The 21,001-nt window shown below is 34.7% G+C and overlaps 1 protein-coding gene across 3 annotated transcripts in view; it reads right to left on the bottom strand.

The window, feature by feature from the left end:
• The window catches only part of LOC108607879 (E3 ubiquitin-protein ligase TRIM9), an 88,037-nt gene extending 69,934 nt beyond the window's left edge, over positions 1-18,103 (bottom strand). For all 3 annotated transcript variants that reach the window (XM_033294089.1, XM_033294090.1, XM_033294092.1), the window contains exon 1: positions 16,921-18,103. In XM_033294089.1, the coding sequence (XP_033149980.1) occupies positions 16,921-17,814 (894 nt within the window). In that variant the 5' untranslated portion in view covers positions 17,815-18,103. The remainder of the gene's footprint in view (positions 1-16,920) is intronic.
• Positions 18,104-21,001: the final 2,898 nt, after the last annotated feature.

Raw genomic sequence — 21,001 nt, 5'->3', positions numbered from 1 at the left:
GACTAACAACGCCCACTGGCGTATGCGTAAATAGGCTAAGCTTAAATCAATTGACTTTAAGCCAAGGCACTCAAGTGCAATGCGAGCTTGCCTAATGACTGCAGCGCTTTAATGTGAGACCGCAGGAATTAAATCCTTAATCACATAACTCCACAAAGCTCAAGTGTAAGCCACAGCGTCAGCACCGGAGGCCACAGAAAAAAAAAGTAAATAAATAACTAGAAAAAACAAGCAGCTGTGTTGTTGGTTGTGCTTATGATATTATTTGCACTTGTCCAACACACACACACAACGTTTGCTCAGCGACATGAAGTGTAGAGCTGCATGCACTCTCATGTCTGTGGCAACGCCATGAAGTATGCAAAGTTTTATGCCAGCTCAAATAAAAACAACAAACAGCAAACGGCACACACAGCGTCACCGCAAGAGTTGAGTGGGCAGCGGGTGGGGAGAGGGCTGGCGGCTGCACAGGTATGTGTATTCCATTGCCTACAAAGGCATAGCAATGAACACACAAGACACCAAAAGCCCTTTAGCCTAGCTCTGCTCTGCTCTCTGTCTGTGTGTAAAAATATGTCAACGCCAAGGCATACTGAGCGTATGAGTAATAACTGCACTTCATGCCTTAAACTCAAATCAAATTTACACACACAGGCACACCTAAGCCTGAAAATACATTGAAATGTTAGCCACACTGAGTTTTGATGCCATCAACACACAACAACGAGCACGAGCGGGGAACTGAACAGATGACAACAGTGTCTCAGCCCCGACTGAACTCAGTCTAAGTCTCAGTTGCACGCACGGCACACTGCTGTCATCGTTATTGCTTTTGGGAACATATACAAAGATATATGTGCATACACACCTAGAAAAAATTGCTTAGATGTCAATTTTAAAATTTAAAATTAACTACAAAACTATTAATCAAGCATTAAGTAATTATATAACTTATGTTTATGTTTTTTTCAACCTTCAATTTAGTGAAGTACTAGCATAATGCTAGCCATATTTTGTAGAATGCCCATACTTATTACTAGAAATATTATATTTTCTAGTATTCCCATAGTCATTATTGGAAGTAGTAGTAGTATTATATTTACTAGTATTTTTATAGAATTAATTTATTATTAGTCTACTTTATTTTTTGCAATTTTGTATTGCAATGTAGTTGGGACTGACTCCAAAATTTTTATTGATATAGTAAGTAATTTTTATTATTGTTAGAGAGTTATAGAATACATTTCTAATTATTTTTCTCTATTAATCTTTAATATATTCTTAACGAAATTTAGCTCATTAAAATTATTTAAATAATAAGTTAAATATGCTCATAAAATTACAATTTATTATCTTTTATTATCGTTAGTATTTGTAGCAACATTAGCATTTTCATAGAATAAAAATCCTTTATATAATTGAAATTTGCTCTAGAAATATTATTTTAATATTAATTAAGTCTTATCGAAATGAAGCATATATTTCTATAGATATATTTAATATCTTAAGCTCTTATTTATATTAGTTGCCTTTACTAAATGTATCAATTTTTGTACAGTGCACACATAAGCCATCTATATAGTATGAACGGCATGCCAAACACTTGCCGCTCATGCCGCTTCCATTTCCATTTGCATTTGCATGCCTTAGCTCTCAACTCTCAACTCAACTCAACTCAACTCAGCTCTGTGTTTTATACATTTTAATTTGCAGTAGCGACAGCTCCACGGCAACTGCTTTGCTATGGAAAGGACGGCAGGGTAGGTTAGCAGGCAACATACCACAAGTTGACTGACTGACTGACTGAATGACTGACTAGCTTGTCATGACAGTCGCATGACGTTTGTTTTGCCATGTGCGCACATCTATTTTTTATAAGCAGACGCAATTGTTTCGAAAATGAAAGGTTAAATGTTAAATGTGACTTTGAAAACAATGCCAAATGCAAACTGAAGCTGCAGCCATCGCCACCGCCGCGTTAACGAGTTAGGGGAGGTTCGTATGTTCGTGTATCAACAACCAGGAAATGTTGTCATTGTGCCCAGCCGACGTCCCCTTTGGAGAGTTGAAACATGCAAACATTGTCAATGCGTACATTGCGTTGTCGTAAGTTGCCAAGGGTTTATGGGAATAAACGAAAATACTTTTGGGCATAGACGTAGCACAAATTGAGCGACTGTCAGTGCTTGACTCTGTCCAAAAATTGCAAACTAAAGATAAAGATAAAGATGTCGTTGACAGTAGCGCGAATAATGAAGCACAAAGAATTTGTCAAGAGACCGCAAGTGATGGAACTTGAAAAAGTAATAGATAAACATAAAAATACAGCTGCGTAGCAAAAAGTTCACTCAATCGCAAGCAAATGTTATGTAGTTAACAGTAAACTGTTAATGAAAATATACAAAGATAAAGTTTACTTTTAAACATGACAAGAATTCAATACACATCTTAAGCTAAACTGAACTGTTATTAAATAAATGTTATGCAGCAGAGTTAACAGCAGACTGTTAATGAAATTATTCAAAAATATAGTTTGCTTAAGCTAATCATGAATAGATATTAATATCATTCTAGACACAGCTGAACTCTTAATAAAACACATGGTATGTAGCAAATATTATAAAGTTAACAGCAAACTGTTAATGAAAATATTGAAAGAGAAAGTAGACATAAAGTAATCATGCAAAAGATTTCAATATAAATTTTCGCCTGTTAATAAAAATAACAGAAAATTTTATATAGTTGACAGCACACTGTTTATTAAAATACAGAAAGTTAAATTCGATTTGATATAATAATAAAATACTTAATGTGTGTATGAATTTATTGAAAATTATAGTTTGCTTAAGGCTATCATGAATAGATATACATTTTAGTCACAGCTGTACTCCTAATAAAACACATGGTATGCCCCAAATGTTAGTTAACAGCAGACTGTTAATGAAATTATTAAAAGACAAAGTGGGCTTAAAATATCTTAAGCAGCAATTGTTATAAAGTCAACAGAACACTGTTAATGAAAATATTGATAAAGAGAAAATTAGCATAAAGGTATTCAATATACATTCTGGTCAAAACTGAACTGTTTATAAACAAATGTAATGCAGTTAACAGAGAGCTGTACACTAAGCTTGCTCTGAAGTTTCTTTAGAGTCTATGCTTTGCCATTTCCACGTATTTACAGTTATGCAGTTAACAGACTTACATATTTGTTTCTACCAACATCAATAACAACAACAATTTCGCACAGCAACAATTTTATAAACTGCTGTCTACTAAAACGATAAATTTTCATTGGCTGCACACACAAAAATGCATATTAAAATATTTGCGCATAGCAAAGTGAAGCTACCTGTCGGCATTATGTCTGTTATGGCATTCACTTTGTTCAGATAAATTTTGATTGCTGGCCAAAAAGCATTATGAGCCACAAAGGCATGCCGAATAGCGAAAAGCTTTGCAAACTTACGAGCGCGCACATTTTTGTGTGTGTGGAGAGCAAAGCGAATTGCTTAGGCTGAAACTGGGTCAAGTAAACAATAAAAATCATCAAGACAATGGGCTAGAGTTGATGAGCAACAACGAGTAGGAGAAGGAGGCTGTAGGGAAAGCCACCCCTAATGGCATAATCTTCACTAATTTAGCGCCCATTAATTTCCAGCGCGTCCTTTTGCCAACACAGATAACATACAGCAAACGTAATTGAATTAAAAGTGCCGACAAACCTACAACCCAAATAAGAAAAAACACACAATAGACAAATCATAAAGAACACACAGCTTGTGGTTGAGGACAATACTTTTGGTCTTAATGAAAAATACTCATCAGCATGTCATTTGCTTAATTTGCGTTGCTGCCTAAATCAAGACCTTGGCTAGTTTTACTGTAATTAGTTGAGAGTTGAGTTTGCCACACGCGCTACTTAATGCCTGCCACATCAGCAGTTGAACTTTTGTTTAGCGATGTTGACTCAGCAGCTTTTAATTGAATTGAAAAGGATTTCTGCAAATTAGAGTATTCTGATTCATTTGCATAGCGGTTTGGGGTGCAGCTTAATATGCTGCGCCTTTAAGTGCTTCAAATAGTTTAAAGTTATATGCGCCATTTTTTATAACTTGTTACTGATCCCTACGTTAGTTTGTGGGCCAGTTTATGTTCCAAAGATAAGCTTTAAGTAGCCAAACAATAAACGCTGCCCAGTCCAAAAGAAAAAACTGAATGAAATAAGAGAAATAATTTAATAAAGGAAATGTCCCTAAAGTCAGCGACCCACTGACCTTTTTTTTGAACTTCCAGGCATAAAAAATGCGACAACATAAACGAAAATTGTTTACAAAAAAAAAATGAAAAGAAAAGCAAAGAAAGCAAGGCACAGGATATAACTACTATGTGGGGTTGACAGGCGCAGTCAAGCCTGGTCAACGCCAGAAAACGAAAAATTGTGTAAAATGCTTGGGCAATTGTCGACCAGCTAGGATAATCAATGGGCCAAGCCTACAGCAGCAGGAGCAACCCCTCCTTAATTAGTTTGCATGTAGGCTAAAATAACATCAAAAGGGTTTGCAGCAGGTCTAAGCATTAATATAAATGATTTCGTTAGCGCAGAGGCAAACAAATTAAAACAAATGTTGGCCCAAGCTGAAAAGTCAACAAATTAAAAAATTGTTACGAGAAAAGGGTCAAGACAATTTGACAGGTGTTTGCGCCCAAAAAGTTGCAATGTCTCCATTACATGAAATAAAATTGATAGGCAGGCATAAAAATATATGCATATGCCCAGCGGACATTTATTGATTAAAAAATGCGCAAAAAATGATGTCAAAGTGTATAAAAAGTTGGGAGACTTGTTGACAGGCCCCGCTGCCAAAGCCTGAGGGAGTCATAATTTCAGTTAAGAGCTAAGCCGCAACATTTAATTAACAAAAAATGTGATAAATTTTTGCTTTTGACGCAAAAAACTGCCACGTGCGGTAAATCTGATTACACTAAAATATGCATAAACAAATGCCAAAGGCAAAAAGGACTTACGCTACAAATACAACAGACAAAGCCAAAGCCAAAGCTCGAGTACATACCTGCAAAAGATAAAAGCGAAATTTAATTAAAAATTTATAAAATCACAAGAACTTAACTTAAAGCAAAGCATGTAAATATAGATACGACATTATCGCCAGCTACTTGTAAATTCATAGTGCAATTACATGTAGCACGTAGACCATAAAAAAAGTGAAGGGGGGGAGCGAGCGTGTCTGTCATTTAGACAGTTGTGACGCTCTGGCTGACAGATGTTTATCAAGAACAAGCCACAAATTTATGGCATTTCAACAGAATTCACACTATAAAAAAGATTGGGCATGCCACAATTTCATTTTCAGTTGCAGTTGCAGTTCAATTGCATTCTGACATGTCAGACGAGCTCAAGATTTTGTCACGTAGCAAATCATTAAATTTATTTCTTTTATTTTAATGCAGGCTGCTACAGTTTAAAGCATTGAAACCAAAGCATTACAAGCTAATGCTAAGCACTGCTGCTGTCGATAGCTCTGGGAACAGCGAGAACTTTGTGCAGACAGCGAGACAATTGCAGTGTAGTGTTATTTGTCGCTCAACATTGTTGGCCACTACACAACTAAGTGACAACTTCATGAACTATGCAAAAGCAGTGGGGCGGCCAGCTGTATCCTGCTGTTGTCCTGTTGTTGGCAGCATGTGCTGTGGTCAGCGCTTGAAGTGCGCTTGGTCATGGCTTTGGCTACGGTTTGTCTCTCAGGTGTGTTGGTGTTGGTGCTGCCATTGCGGCGGCCAAGCCTGTCAGCTGTCAGCGTTTTGATGACAGTGCCCACCAGCTAAGGGTTAACGCTGTAGTCTCGACTACATCAGCGTCTAGTTAATTATTAAATTGCGCTGATTTCATATGCAACAACAGCTTTGATTTATTTAGTGAGATAACCGCCTTGGCGCTCGCATGTCTAATCGAATGGCGATTTGTGTGTGGGTGGGGCGCACAATTTATGAGCCATAATCATTTATTTAATTGCCAGGCTGTGTGAAATTATAGGCGTAGACAATCAAGATAAGTAAGAAATTGAAGCGTAACGTAGCCCATAAAAGGAAACGATTGTAAATAATTTCAAAAAGTAAAACAATTGTAGACTAGATAAGCTACAAAGTCAGCTCTGAGCTATGACTGATTTTTGAGATAGAATAGAATTTTTAAATTAAATTTAAACTCAGTATAATTCGTAAAAGCGACAAAGTTGAACTTCATAGAAGGTAATTTATTATTTAAACAGAGCTGTAAAATTTGTTGAATTATTTTAATAGTAGTAATGCTTTTCAAAATATCATAAATTTAATTAAATTAAATTTTTGCAAAATATTAAAATTATTTTTAAGTCAAATTGGAACACTTGCGTGCTAAGTATATAAACTATGCGTCTTTTAATATCAACAAATAAACTACCAAGCTATATATAAACTCATACTAAAACAATCATTTGAATAAGTATAAAAGTGATTTGCACTTGAAGCTGAATTTGAAAGCAAAAGTAAAGCTTATTTATATTTTTAATTAATTCTGATGCAACACTTTTGTTTAATGCTTATCAAACTATTCTACGACTATTGTTCGTATATTATTAAGCAACACTGTTTATCACAGGTCTACGTGCTCAACTGCACGCTCCTATTGAATATTTTTTATTTGAAGCTTAATCAATTTGACTAGCGTAATCAACAAACTAAATGTTTTGAAAATATGCATTAAAATTTTTAAATGCAGCAAATTAATTGCGTAAATATTTTATATAGATTACACAATAAAGATAAATATTATATGACAGTTATGAAGTATTAAAAATAAATGAAAAACAATTATAATTCTATGCTAGCTATTATTTGTTTTGCTATATTTGTTTGTTGCTTATTTTAAGCTATGCCAATCAATAAATCTAGTTTATTTGTATTGCTGCACACATACACACATGTAATACATATATTTGCAATTCAATTAGCAGCTTAAATGCCGAATTATAAACTCATTCAGACATGAATGTCTCGCAAAATAAAAAAAAACACAACATTAACAAATTTACAACTGATTTAACAATGAAATTGCCGCAACACTTTTATTTTATTTTGCACGGAAATCATTTTCGCATAATTTACAAACGCAAAATCAAATAGTTTTTAATTATGTGTATAAATAAAGTGCAGAGAATTCAATATTAGCCAAAAAAAAAAAAAAAGTGTGGGCGGCTGTTAAACGGAAGTTTTTAATTTACATGAATATGCAAATTTTTCAGCTAAATGAGTGCGCAACTCAATGGAAATTCAATGGGAAAATTGCGTGGAAAAGCTGTTAATAATATTAATGCGCGCACTTATCGGCGCCTGGTATAAATGCATTTAATGACTTTTGGCATTTAATTGCGAGGCCAATAGACTCTGCGTGCTAACCATGAGGGTTGAGCGGTGTGGGGTGGGGTGGGGTGGGGCTTGAGGTTTTTTTCGTTTCGTTTATGACGCTTAAACGTTTGACGCGCGCTTTCATGTGACATGTCGAGCCATTCGTTTCATTTTTTTCATTTTTTAATTAGCCACCACATAAAAAGTCACCACCCATGCCACTGCGGTGGCGTTAACCAGCAGCCAGGCCAGCATGTCACATGTGGCGTCAACAACGTGGCACGCGGCAACAACATAGCGCAGCTGCCACTGCCACTGCTCTTGCTCTTCCTCTTGTTGTTGTTGCAGTTGTAAGGTGTCGTTAAACTACATTTCGTATTTTATTTCACTTTTTTTTTCGTACACACACATTTATTCCCATATCAGCCCAGCACACAGTCTGTTTTTTATGTCCTGCAGCGCCAGCAACTGTCAACAAGACCGTTTGACGCTTTAAGGCTGTGGCTGACCAGCCATGCAGGCACTAGTGTGAGCTAGCCCAGATGTCTATCGGCACGAGTCTGCACGGTCAAGTGTTAATGCTTATGCTGCAGCAAGGATTTAAAGCAGCTTAAGCTTGTTTCCGTTATGGGAATAGAAGCAATAAATGCTGGTTGGCATACAGCTAAAGAGAGTTACTTGCTAACATATGTTAAGGCTCTTCTTTACTGAAATTAATAAAATTGAGCTCATGCTCACATTAATTACATAAGTAATTGTGCTTAGTAAGTTTTTATGTTCAATAATGTGCTAGAGTGTACATTATAAACTTAAAAATTAAGTTTTCATTATACATATAATTGAATTAAGCCTTTAATTACTTATGTAATTATGATAATTACTTTCAATGCTTTAGCTAGATTCTAAATGTTATTGAATTAAGCCTTAACCTTGTAATTACTTATGTAATTATGATAATTACTTTCAATTCTTTAGTTAATTATTATGTACAAAACATATATTTTAATTATTTGCGGTACATACACCATTATCTCACAGGAAATTTTTATATATTTATGTAATTGGGTAATTATTATAGTTTTCACGCTAATTACTTTAATTTAATTTGGTTTTCATTCCTAAATACTATACTGATATATATTTGAGCAACATACACTTATAGCTAACACAGAGAGTTTTAATAATTAATGTAGTTGTCGAATTATTATGTAATTCTAGTAATTATGAAAGTACTGCAGCTAATGCCAATAATTGATTTGCTTATTTGACTTTAAAAGTAAAGTTATTAAGCATTTTAAGCATAGAAATTTACATATTTTATTTTTATAATTGTATTTCTTATAGTAATTATGCTTAAATGAGCAATTAATATGGTAATTTAACTTTAGAATGTTAGTTCAAATCTTTCCCAATTGTTTGCTTACTTAAATAATTTAATGCTTTATTTAACATTGAGCTCTTTAACAAACTTTATTGAATCTCCCACCCATTGCAATTGTGTGCACATTATAGCTAATTAGCAATAAATAGCAAATGCACAAGAAATGAAATTAATTGCATTTTAAGCTAATAAGACCAACAAATGAGCATTCACCTCGCTATGTGTAGCAAATCAATCAATACAAATCACACACAACTCAAGGCAAAAAAATAAACAGAAGAAACACAAACAAACAGCGTCAAGCTAACTTTAGTGTGTATGCGTGTGTGTGTGTATAAACAAATAGCTACATAAATAAATAGACATTTATCAGCTAGAGCGCAGCTGATAAGAAATTATTAGTTTGGAGGCAGCTCTGAGGTGAAGCAAGTTTAATTGCTACATGATAACACGAAAGTGTCGTAAATCAATAAGCATAACTATATAGTAGTGCTATATGCTGAGTTGACAAATTCTAGTTTTTGTTTAGAATTTATGAGGCTTTTGGGCATTAATTATGCAAATCGTTAATAAACAGCATATTGGCACATAAATAAATTGCAGCAAATATTGTTGAGTCCAATGACATTTAATTTATGTAAATTCCAATGCAGCGCTTAAATCAAACAAAATTTATATTTATAGTCAGCAAATTGCAAAACGTTTAGTTCACATGCCTGCATTTCAAATTTTTTTTTTTTTTTGCCATTTGCTGCTTTATTTATTTAGTGCTAATTTAAACAACAAATAAATAAATAATGCCATCATATCGTGCGCAAAGTGTTGCACATTGCGGTCTATTTTATTTAGTGCCACATTTAGTTGCAAAGCCGCGTGTTAAATAAATTATGTATGAGCACAAATGTGTTTATAAATTAGAAAAAAAACCGAACAGCGCTTACAAACAATTTGACATGAAAATTGCATAAAAAAGTTTGTTCAAGCGTAATCTATTTTAAATGATAATGGAAAATGCTAACAAAATATAAATCAAAGTAAACGCTGTACAAAGAGTCAAAAGTTTAAAGCGTAAATTTCAATTTATGTCAATAAAAACTGCCAGTAAAATATAAACACAAAAATTATTTCAAGTAGACTCTCTCATTGAACTGAAGCACAAATGCATTTTCCATTACTGACAATGAAAGCAAAGCAAAAGCAAATGACAATGCAATCAAGCAACAAAAACAATAAAAACTACTTTGATTTTTTTGTTTTTGGAAGAAAACTTCACTGGCTATAAAATTTTAATAACTTTTCGGGTCAGCCCTCATGAAATGTGTCGTTAAATTTCAAAACCAAAGACAAAACAACAACAAAAATGGGCAATCAATGCATTGGTCAATAGCGTTGGGCAGACAGCAAACGAAAACTAATTAAATTAAATCAATAATAAACGGGCGGGCAGACACTTCTGTTGAATGAGCAGCCCTTGTGTTAAATTTTGGGGTACAGTGGGGTGGGCTGGGGGCCTTAGCCCATATAATTAAAACTTGTCTACCGCAAAAACAGTTGACAAAACAAAGCAAAGTTTTGTTAACTTTCCAAAAACAATTTTTTTGACGCTCTCCTTTTTTTTCATTTATTTAAGCACCCAAAGTAATTATATTATAAAACATTGTTGCTTTTGTTGCACTAAAGCCTTGACAATTACCTTAGCACATGCAAAAGGCGCATAAATTACCAACAAAAATGTAATTTCGCTTAAAAGGCAAAAAAGAAAGTAATTTGCAGATAAGCATGCGAAAAATCACAGCCAACTAAAACACAACTCAACACGCTTGATTCAACATTTATGCTAAAGACTAAAAGGTTATGGGGCAACATGTACTAAATGATAAGTGATATTAAAGTGGGGAGAGGGAATGAGAGAAATTTGTAGGCTAAAGTGGCAGCCACTCAGCCTTACTTTCATTTTTTAAAAATGTAATCTAATTAATTATATTAAAATTATACAAACAATCTTTTTATAAAAAAAGTCACTTAATCAGCTGCAGCTAAAAAGAATGTTTAAATAATAATATTTTAAATATTTTTTGTGAATATATTTATAATATTTAATTAAAGCAAATTCATACAAGTTCGTGAAGTTGATAAGCAAATTTTTAATTGAAATCTTTTTAATCACTTTTCCCAATTAAAATATTTGAAAAAAAAATTTTTTTTCAGTTTTAGCCTTAATGCGATATGCAATAGTCGTTATTAAAATTCAGTAGGTTATTTAAATGAATAAAATAAAAATTTGTATTAATATAAAATTATCTAAGCAGCTTTGTAAATAAAATAGTTAATTAATATTAAATTATATAGTCACTGTAATAGTCAATTGAGAAAATTGTTAAACAAATTCGACAAATTTTGATTTCCCTGCCTAATAACTGCCATTATATAATTTTTCTGAACTTTAATATTAGAAATCTCTGTTAAGCCTAGAACAAAATTCTCACTTCAACACTCCAAGCTTAGACGCTGCTACTAAAATACACGTAAACGCATTTATTTTTATCAGCGTAGCATTTAAAGCCGCTTTTGCAGCCCACATTATTTGCAATTAGGCCAAGTTAGTATTCTAATGTATTTTGGCGCATTAATTTCTTGATATCTTGCCACCTGTCTTGAAGAACTTCCGCATTAACTGCGAGGGAACACTTCAGCTAATTACAGGCCCAATTACCGAAGTGTATGTGTATTCACTTTTATGTGTGGCAGGTCCCCAATATAATTACCGAGAAAAATGAATTACATAATTAATAAACAAATTCAGACGCAGTGGCTAATTAACTGCCTGCGAAGTCAAGCCAAACATAATCAAAGAGACGTAGCATTAAAGTCGAAGCAAAAATAAAATAAAATAAGGCTAAAGTCAATGCACCAAATGAAAGTAGCTAACATACACACATAGATATGTGTGTGTGTGTGTGTGTGTGTAGAGGATAACACATGTAAGTAAATGGCAAATGGTAGAAGGCAGAAGGCATATCGACTTAATTGCTGACAGCAAAGCATTAGCTAGAATATGGGCAAATAGGCAAAAGAGAGTTGAAGAGAAAGTGCAGATGTGTGTGTGTGTGTGTTTTATATGTATGTGGGCGTGTATAGTAACGGGGGTTTGTTTGCGTTTGTTGAGCAACCAAAAAGGAACTGCTAATAATGAAATAACAAAAGCAAGGCAGCAATAGAAAATACCCTAGAATAAATGGAAAGTTCATTTTATAGGCACTTTAGCTTTACTAAAGCAGCAGACAATTTATGAATTTAGCTTAACATTTTTTATTAAATTTTGTTAAGCTGTATACCCTTTTTATTCCATTTGAAGCCTGCTCTATAGAAACAAAGCAAATTAAATAAAGAGGGCAACAACAAGAATTGCGTCACAATAAAAATCCTTTACAAACTGCGAGTGTGTACAGCAACAATACAATTTACGTTATTTGCTAAATGAGCAAAGCATACACACGTACAACACGCTAGTTCTGGAAATGGTAGAGGCCAGAGTGAGTGAAAAGGTTGCCCCGACTTAATTCAAATAAAATTGCTTCAGTGCTAAAAATGTTGTTGTCACGAAACGAAACGAAATTCTTCAAACATTTGCTTGTTCACAAATAATAAAGAATGAAACGAGTCTACGGCCATAATTTACCTGCTCTAGCTATTTGTTTTTGTTGCTTACCACATTTCCCTAGTGCCTAATCTACAGGCATTTTTCAACACTCCGCACTTCGCTACTCTGTTGACTTTTGGGTGTGCTGCAAATTTATACATGAGTGACACTTTATGCTGTCAAAATAGGCAAACCTAACATACTTTAGTCATAAGCATTATCTGGCCTGCACATCACGTGTCCACTTCCCACTCTCTCTCTCTCTTGCTCTATAATGGGCAAGCTCTGCCCCAAAAGGCTGCACAAATCCCTGGAGTGTGGCCGCCGACAGTGATGCATACTCGTAAACATTTTAATTGGCACGCAGTGCAGATCTAGTTGCTTAGATAAGGTAATAGTAATTGATAAGTTGCCAAGTCTAATGCACAAACAAATGTGGAAATTTTTGGAAATACTCAGGGGTGTAGTCAAATGTAGGACTAGAGCGCATGCCAAGCTCAAGCCTAATTAAATTGCTTCAACAGTTTAATGTTAACTTCATAACAGTGTAGGCCTAATGAGCTACAGATAGCAATAGATAACATATGTTATAAGAAAATATATTTGCGTAAATTTCCTTGAAATTCTTTTAGTCGTGCTGACTAGTTTAGAGAAAATGTTTAATGTTAGCAAAAGATAACATATGTTATAGTAAAAAAAAATTAATATATTTAAAAAAGTATATTTTACTTTAAATACTTTTACATTTATTGTTTAATTGTTTAATTACAGAAATTGTTTAATGGTAGCCAAATATAATATATACTACATTAAAATATTTAATATATTTAAATAAGTATATTTTGTTTTAAATAATTTTACATTTCTATGTTGACTTGTTAACAGAAACTGTTACAGAAAATAACCATGAGGTGGAGTTTAGTAAAGAGGTGGAGATAGCAATCAATAGTATAAAAAAAATTACAATAAAATAATTATTTACATTTTCTTTTAAATACTTTAACATTTCTATGTTGACTTGTTAACACCAAATAATGAGCTAGTGTTAACAATAGAGATATACTATGTTATAAAAAAAGAGCAATAAAATATAAATATTGATATTTGGTTTGCTTTCTATGTTGACTTGTTAACATAAACTTTTGAATATTAACATCATAACAGAAAATGCTTAATGAGGAGCAATATATACTAGCATATGTTATAAAAAAAATATATTTATTTTTTGTTTTAAGTACCATTAACTTTTTAATGTTGGCTATTTTTTAAAAACGTAAAAAATCTACCCTAAAATTTTTAAACAACCTTTGTGAATTATGAACCTTAACAACAGCCAGTTATCTGCACAATAGTTTTTGCTACAAAGTATCAAAGCCATTTATTGTGAGCAGAGAAGCCAACAACAGTTTTGGCTACGGGGTTGATGAAGCAAATAAAATAAAACTATGCAAAAAATGGAGAATAGTAAAAGAAAAACGAGGCAAGCATGTTAAATGGAACGAATTCAGTGCAATCATGCGGCAGGCAGCAGGGTGGGTACACATACTTATGGTGGCGACGGTGGTGCAAAAATTCGAGCGGGTTCGAGAAACTAAAAACTGCAGTTTTGATGGTTGTCATAAATCCAGCGGGAAAATGAGCACAGGATGTGCTTGGAGCAGAGAGAGAGTGAAAGGGAGCAGCGCATAATAAACTTAAAATTAATGATTGCTTCGCGAGAAAATGCGAAACAAGTGGGAAAATACGCGCGCTGACAGGTCAAAAGCGAGAAGGGCATTACCTGTTTACAGGTGAAATGGCAACGGAGTCCGCTCCGGCAGGTAAGAGCCAAACTCTAAGGTGTGACAAATGGCACAAAGCATTAGCAACAAAAACCGAAATGAGTGTGCAGCAGGCCAATGATGATTCGCAAAAGCAAAGAGCAGCAAGCAAAACTGTATGCGATCTAATGATATTTTTCCTGGCCTGGCTTTTGACTCGTGCCCGCGCGCTTATCTTATCAACACTTTTGTCATGACTGCGGGCCTGGCCTAAATGTTGATTGAGCTAAGCGTTTATATATGTGTGTGTGTGTGTCACATCATCAACATCACAACAGGGGAGCGACTGCAGCTGCCGCTTTGACTCAGCTGCTCAGATTTTCTACTTCTCTTTTCATTTAATTTTTTTTTGGCAAGCATTGTTCGTTCGCTGTTGAAATTTGACTTGGCTAACAACAAATGCTCCATCAGCTGTTGGCTAAAGCCAGCTGAGTCACATTCGAAGCGGAAATTGTTTTTGTTTCTGCGCTGCATCTGCTTGTAATTTCTATATTGATATGATAACGTTTCGTTACTGATAAAGCAAACTACACACGTAATACCTGAGAGATTGATATCGATTGGAGTGACATATTTCGTGAACGAACCCAATCAGTTGAGTAATAGCTTAATGTATCAAATTGCACATTTCCATTGAAAACGTTGGCAGATAAAATTATATGGCTGAGCTACGGCAAAAATTCGCTCAATCTATTTTTTGTTATTAGGTCAAAAGTAGGAGTAATCTAATAAAATATGGCTATTTTATTGTTTGTTTTAACAAAATGCTAAAAAGTATCTATAATGAGATTATTAATAATAAAAATATAGAAAAACAAATTTCTAGCTTTGAAATTCCACATTATATAACTTTAATGTTATATATACAATTTTATAATTTTGCAATTATTTTTTTTAACAATTTTTATTGCATGAAGAACTTGCTCTTAATTAGCAAAATAAATTATGCAATATTCAAACAAAGTTTTCCAATATTCAAATTGCCTATCTTCAATTTTTATAATTTTAAATATTTTTATCAACTATAAATTTCAATTAGAACATTGCGTATTTAAATTAGTTAACTTCATTTTAAAATATTTTACTCACACATAAATTTAAATAACAAAATTATTATTAAAATACTTTTAATTTTTAAATTGCTTACATTTTTATCAAAACAACTTTGCTGTACGAATATTCTAAGTAAAATTTAAATTTGTTTACCTGTTTAAAAGTTTAAAATCTAAACTGACAAGCTATTTTCCTTCTCTCTACTCTTCCCTCTCTTTAGAAATTGTCGTGCAATTTTCATTACGCTGTAAAATATTTCACTTTCCTTTGCTATACAAATTTTACATTTCTATTCAGAATGGAATGCAGCTAACTGTGCACAGTTCTAGCCTCTTGGCCTCTTCAGTCTTGACAACTGTCATTTGCTTTTGTTTTAGCTGCTGCTGCTGCTGCTGCAATTTGTCACTTTTCGCACTTGGTTTGCTCTTTTGCTGTCGCTTCCTGTTTGCGGCATATTAAAATTTTGCTTCAGTTAGGAATGCAGGTGCACAAAATTAAATTCCACAAACTCAAAGCTTTGCGTTAATTTAGCGTCTGGCTTAATGTAAAAGCTATTTATGGGCTATTTATATAATATCATCATGCTCAGTTCCAGAGCATTTGTTACAATGCAGCATAAGATTCCAATGTTCTCTGATCGTAGCTCTGCTTTCCGAACGTTTAACCCAATCGCGTTGAAGGCCTATGGGTTTGCCTAGTAAGTGGCAGCGGCGCACTTTGGTCAAAGGACGTGGCCTGAAGCAAGGACATGATCTGTAGCGTATTTTGGGCATTGAGCTGCGACGAGCTCGTTGCTGCCGCTTGGGCTGGCAGCGCTTCTTGTTCAAATTGAACTCATCCACATATTGCCAAATTTCCTCATCTGTGGCATTCAGCATTTCAGTTCTCGATGGCGACGTCCAAGCTTCGCTTGGTTCAATTTAGTTCAAAGACTAATTCAAAGCTCGCTAAGCAATAAAAACTCAATTCTATTTAAGCTTAATTGCAATTTAATTACAAAAAATATTAACAAAATCACTGGCAAAATTTTTAGACAGCTGCTGTTCGCCAAAATAAATATTTTCGCTCACTTTGCTTGTTGTTTTAACTAAAATAAGTGTTTACATTGCTTACATTGCTAACATAAAATGTGTACGAACGTAAATTAAATTACCTCAAATATAAAACTAAGCTCAGAGCAATTTTTGTTTGTATTTGAGCATAAAAAATATAAAACAAACAACTCGTTTCATTTAGAGAACATTTTTGAATTTATGCTATGCATAGATTTTTATATTTTATGTACTCAAATTATAAAAAGCAGCATATTTTTAATAAAGAATTCAATACCGAGAATTTAAATTCAAATACAAAATGAGAGAGAATTAAATTCTAAAATGATTTAGCTCTGACTCAAACTATTTAATTGCAGTTCTTAAATAGTTTCCAATGCAGTTTTGCATAGTAAACAATTCTAGAATTGCAATTCGCTTTAATAATAAACCCAAGTCTATGTGCAATATTATTTATCTAGCATAAATAAATACACTAGAAAATTGTCATTAGACTCTTTAGCTCATTGTTAATTCTCTTAATAAAAATACTTTAAATATTTTGTGAATTTGAAACTGCTCGCTCACCTTTTGTGCCTTGCAAGTGACGTTGATGGACTGGACCTCGTGGGTCTGATGACGCTGCTCATTGATGCACTGGCCACAGGCGGGCATCTTGCAGTTGAGACAGTATTGGGAGAGCGTCTCCTCGTGCTCGCCGCAGACCGATTCGCGCTGCTGGGCGGCGCCACGCGGCTTGACCAGCGTGTGCTTGGCCAGCGGACCACGTGCCGGGTGGCAGAGCTCGCGGCAAGCATCGCAGTAGCGTATTTCGCATTGCTCGCAGATGAGCGAGGCCACCTTGGGATCTGTTTCGCACATTTGGCAGCGCAGCGCTTCGCGGGCACAGAAGCGATCCACAATGGCCTCCATGGTGCGATAGGTGGGCAAATTGCGCACGCCGCCGTCGTCAAAGAAGATGAGCTTGCGGCAGAGCGGGCAAGTGAGGCAATAGGCGGCGCCAGGTGGCGCCACCACGGAGCCTTGAAGCAAGCCCTGCAGCTGGCCAGTGCCGGCATAGGACACCGGTCTGGATGTGTTGGAGCAGCAAACGACGCCAGAGTCGGCCTCGCTGAAGATGCTTAGCTTATCGTCCTGATCTGAAGTGGCGCTGTCGCTGCCTGTGGCCGAGCTGGCGGTGCTGGCCGCCGAGCTATGCGAGCTGTGACGTGTGCCCGGCCCTGGTCCCGAGCCCGGCACTTGACCAGCGGTTGCGCCATTAACAGGCGCATGTGCGCCAGCTGAGGAATGTGCGCCAGCGCCGGCAGCGCCGATTGCGCTAGCAGCACCCAAAGGTGCGCCAGGTGTGTATGGCGTTTGTATATCCAAAGCGCAGCCCAGGCACAGGGCATGGAAGCAGGGCAAGAGCACGGGATTCGCATAGAGCTGCTTGCAGGTGGGACAACGCAGTTCGTCCTCCATCTTATGCTCCCGTTTGCTTAGAATAATTTCAATTTTGTATTCTCACTTGTGTGTTTAAGCTCAACAGCTGTTCCAAATTACTTTAAGCGCAACTCTTATTTATAAACTTAAGCGTTGTTTACACATTTTGGCAGCCACTTTGTAAAAAACTTTATTTACTTCTGCGCTTACTATTTAATAAATCTCATCTCTCTTTGCGCAATTATTTATCACTTATCACTTAAACTTGTTGTTTTTGCAGTTTCTGCACAATAAAATATTCTTCACCTTTTCAGTATCAGTTGCAACCGCAATCACGTCTTTAAATTCACGTAAATTCCCAAGCACAAACTATTTTCTCAACAAGAAATTCGTCCGCACGCACGACCGTTCGCCTCGAATTCACAAACAAATTTGAAACCAACATGTTCGTTCATGTTCGCCCCAAGTCTGTGCGCGCAAGCAGCAAACAAATAAATTGTTGCTAGTAGTTGCATCAGCGCGTGGGAGTATTCTTAGAATTTGTTTATGATCAGTCTGCATTACAACAATTACAACAATTTCTAAATAAGTTTAAAAATTTAATAAAATGTTACCAAAATTAACAATGCTGCCACTTTCTTATTTTGTGCAATGTTTAAACAGTTGTGTCATTCTCCTTTATTTTACATTTAAAACAATTTAATTAATGGTAAATAATTATTTATTAAATGGCAACATAAATATTGCATAAGCTTATTAAGCATGTCAGTTGTTAATAAAAATAATTAACAATTTACAATTTGTATATGCTAAAATATTATTATTAAAATTATACATTTGTTATAATAATTTAATAAATTAATTTAATTTATTTTGTTATTCATTTTATTTAATGTTTTGCTTATTTATTTTGAACAAATTTTGAACGACGTTGCACGTTGTTTGTTTCGAACATCATCGAACATGTGCGCTGTTGCTAACAGCAGTGCTGCTCAAACTGTAATACAATTACAGCGCATTAACAGCAGCGTGACTGCAATTGAAATTCAAATAAAGACCGTTGATATTTTTTCTAAAATGTGCAGCATAATTTTTGTTTCTCAAAATCGTGAGCGTGCTTTAGTTGTGCCAGTTTGGCTTTATAGGTCACAGCAAACTGACCAATTAGACATGTTAGATTAAATACGCTGCACGTTTAACAACAAAAAGGGTGAATGCTGATAAGAACTAAAAAGTAAAAAAAGTGAATCGATTGCTGATAGCAAGGCAGACAAACAAACAGACACAGGTAACTCAATCATAGCCAACAGGTACACACACGCACACGCTGACACTCGCAATTGATAAGCAATTGACTTGGCTAGTCGCTGTTAACACCTGAACAACATTCCAAAGGTGTCAGAAGAACCAAAAGATCAAACAAGCAGCACAACAAACATTTATGTTGTATGCTTTGTGATAAGAGACCGCTGTCTCCTGTGTGTGTGTTTTTATTTAAACATCAAATCAGGCATTGAACGCAACTAAATACCTGTACTATCTATATATCGATACTGGACACGCAGCTCCAAAAGAAAACTGAAAGCAATAACAAAAACGTGCTTAAGCCATTCGACTTAATAAGCCACGTTCTTGAGCTAGAGCGAGACAGCCAAGCAAAGCGTTTACCTGTCGCCCAATTTTTCGGCGTCAAGACCTATGCAAATATTTAAACACAATACTCACAAACATTCTGTAAATGCGTAATTTGCCTCGATTTATTTGCCATGGGGCCCCAAGTGTTTGTACTATTTACAAGCCTTGCTACAAGATTTATAGTCGTAAATTGCTTTGACAGTCTAGGCGCTCAACTAATTGCATGTATTTATCTTTGATATTGTTTATTGTAGCAATATCAAAATTGAGCCATTGAGTGGAGCAAGAATACTCCAGAAGTCAAGAAAATTGGTAACGTGATTTAAATAAGTTTATAGTATTATTAAGAATTAAACTCCATTAGGTATTAGTTGAACAATTCGAGATATAAAATATATAAGATGTAATTTTAACTTCAAAAAGAAAATATTATTATAATTATACCTTGTATTTTTATTATCGAAAAAATTAATTATTATTAAAAATTAATTATAATTAAAAATAACTTTGCCACTAATTTAAAGTTTATGTTAAAATCAAATAACTGTTTAGTATAAAAAAAAATGATAATACATGCTAGAAAAATCACCTCTAATATGGTTGTATTTTTATTTAATGTTAGGAATCCCCAAATTTGATATTTTTACTTATTTTTTTTCATATGTAAACACTTTTAAAAATAACTTTGATATAGCATATACCTAGAATATATTATTATCTTTGATATATTCCATTCTTTAATATCCTTATTGCATTTATAATTATTAACATTATTTATTTCATAGACTGACTATTTTTCATTGCCCAGTAACCAACAATAAATCCATTTTAAAATAGACTTAACTTTACCATTTAGTTGACTCGCTTTACTTAAGCTCCACATAATTCAGTGTAGTTGGCGTAGGGAAAATATTTAAAAAAGTTTTTAGCACATTTACAGCAAGTTAAACCACCAAAATCCGCACCACGCTTTCACACGCTTTGGCTTTTGCTTTACCTTCTCCCCCCAAGCCAACCCAACTCAACCCAAACCTAACCACACTTTTGTGGCGCCGTTTACTTTTAGCCTCGCTTTAAGACCATATATCATGCGCCTGTAACCAGTCACCATGGCCAAGGACATTCACAATATGCGCGCATGCATAAAAACGCAATAATAACAGCCAAAAATTTTCTCTCACATCCACACACACGCGCACACACATAGACACTTGAAAAAGGCAGAAATACTTTGCTCGCCACGGGTGCGAAACTTTTTTTTTGTGTACATCCCTGCCACGCGTTTTAAAAAGATAGAAAAATATTTTTGTATGTATTTTTCGCTCTTTTTTTCGTAAGCTTTGGTCTGGCTTTAGTTGCATGTAGCGCTGTATGACATGCCCCATACGCCCCATACGCCAAGCGTTCTTGCTGGCGATTGTGACTGCAACGTGAGGCACAACGACCACAGAATCCGCTGGGCATGGAACTATAGCAAAAAAAAATAAACGTTGAAATACTAACTAAAAATGTGAGCAAATAATGGCGAATGGCTAAATAATTACGCTGCAAATTAATTAGTTTGTGTGAAATTAAAAGCTTTAAGTTAACT

The sequence above is a fragment of the Drosophila busckii genome, chromosome 2L, assembly GCF_011750605.1.
Source record: "Drosophila busckii strain San Diego stock center, stock number 13000-0081.31 chromosome 2L, ASM1175060v1, whole genome shotgun sequence".
NCBI lineage: Eukaryota > Metazoa > Arthropoda > Insecta > Diptera > Drosophilidae > Drosophila > Drosophila busckii.
The sequence above is the reverse complement of the archived record's forward strand: the minus strand, read 5'-3'. Positions and strand labels throughout refer to the sequence as shown.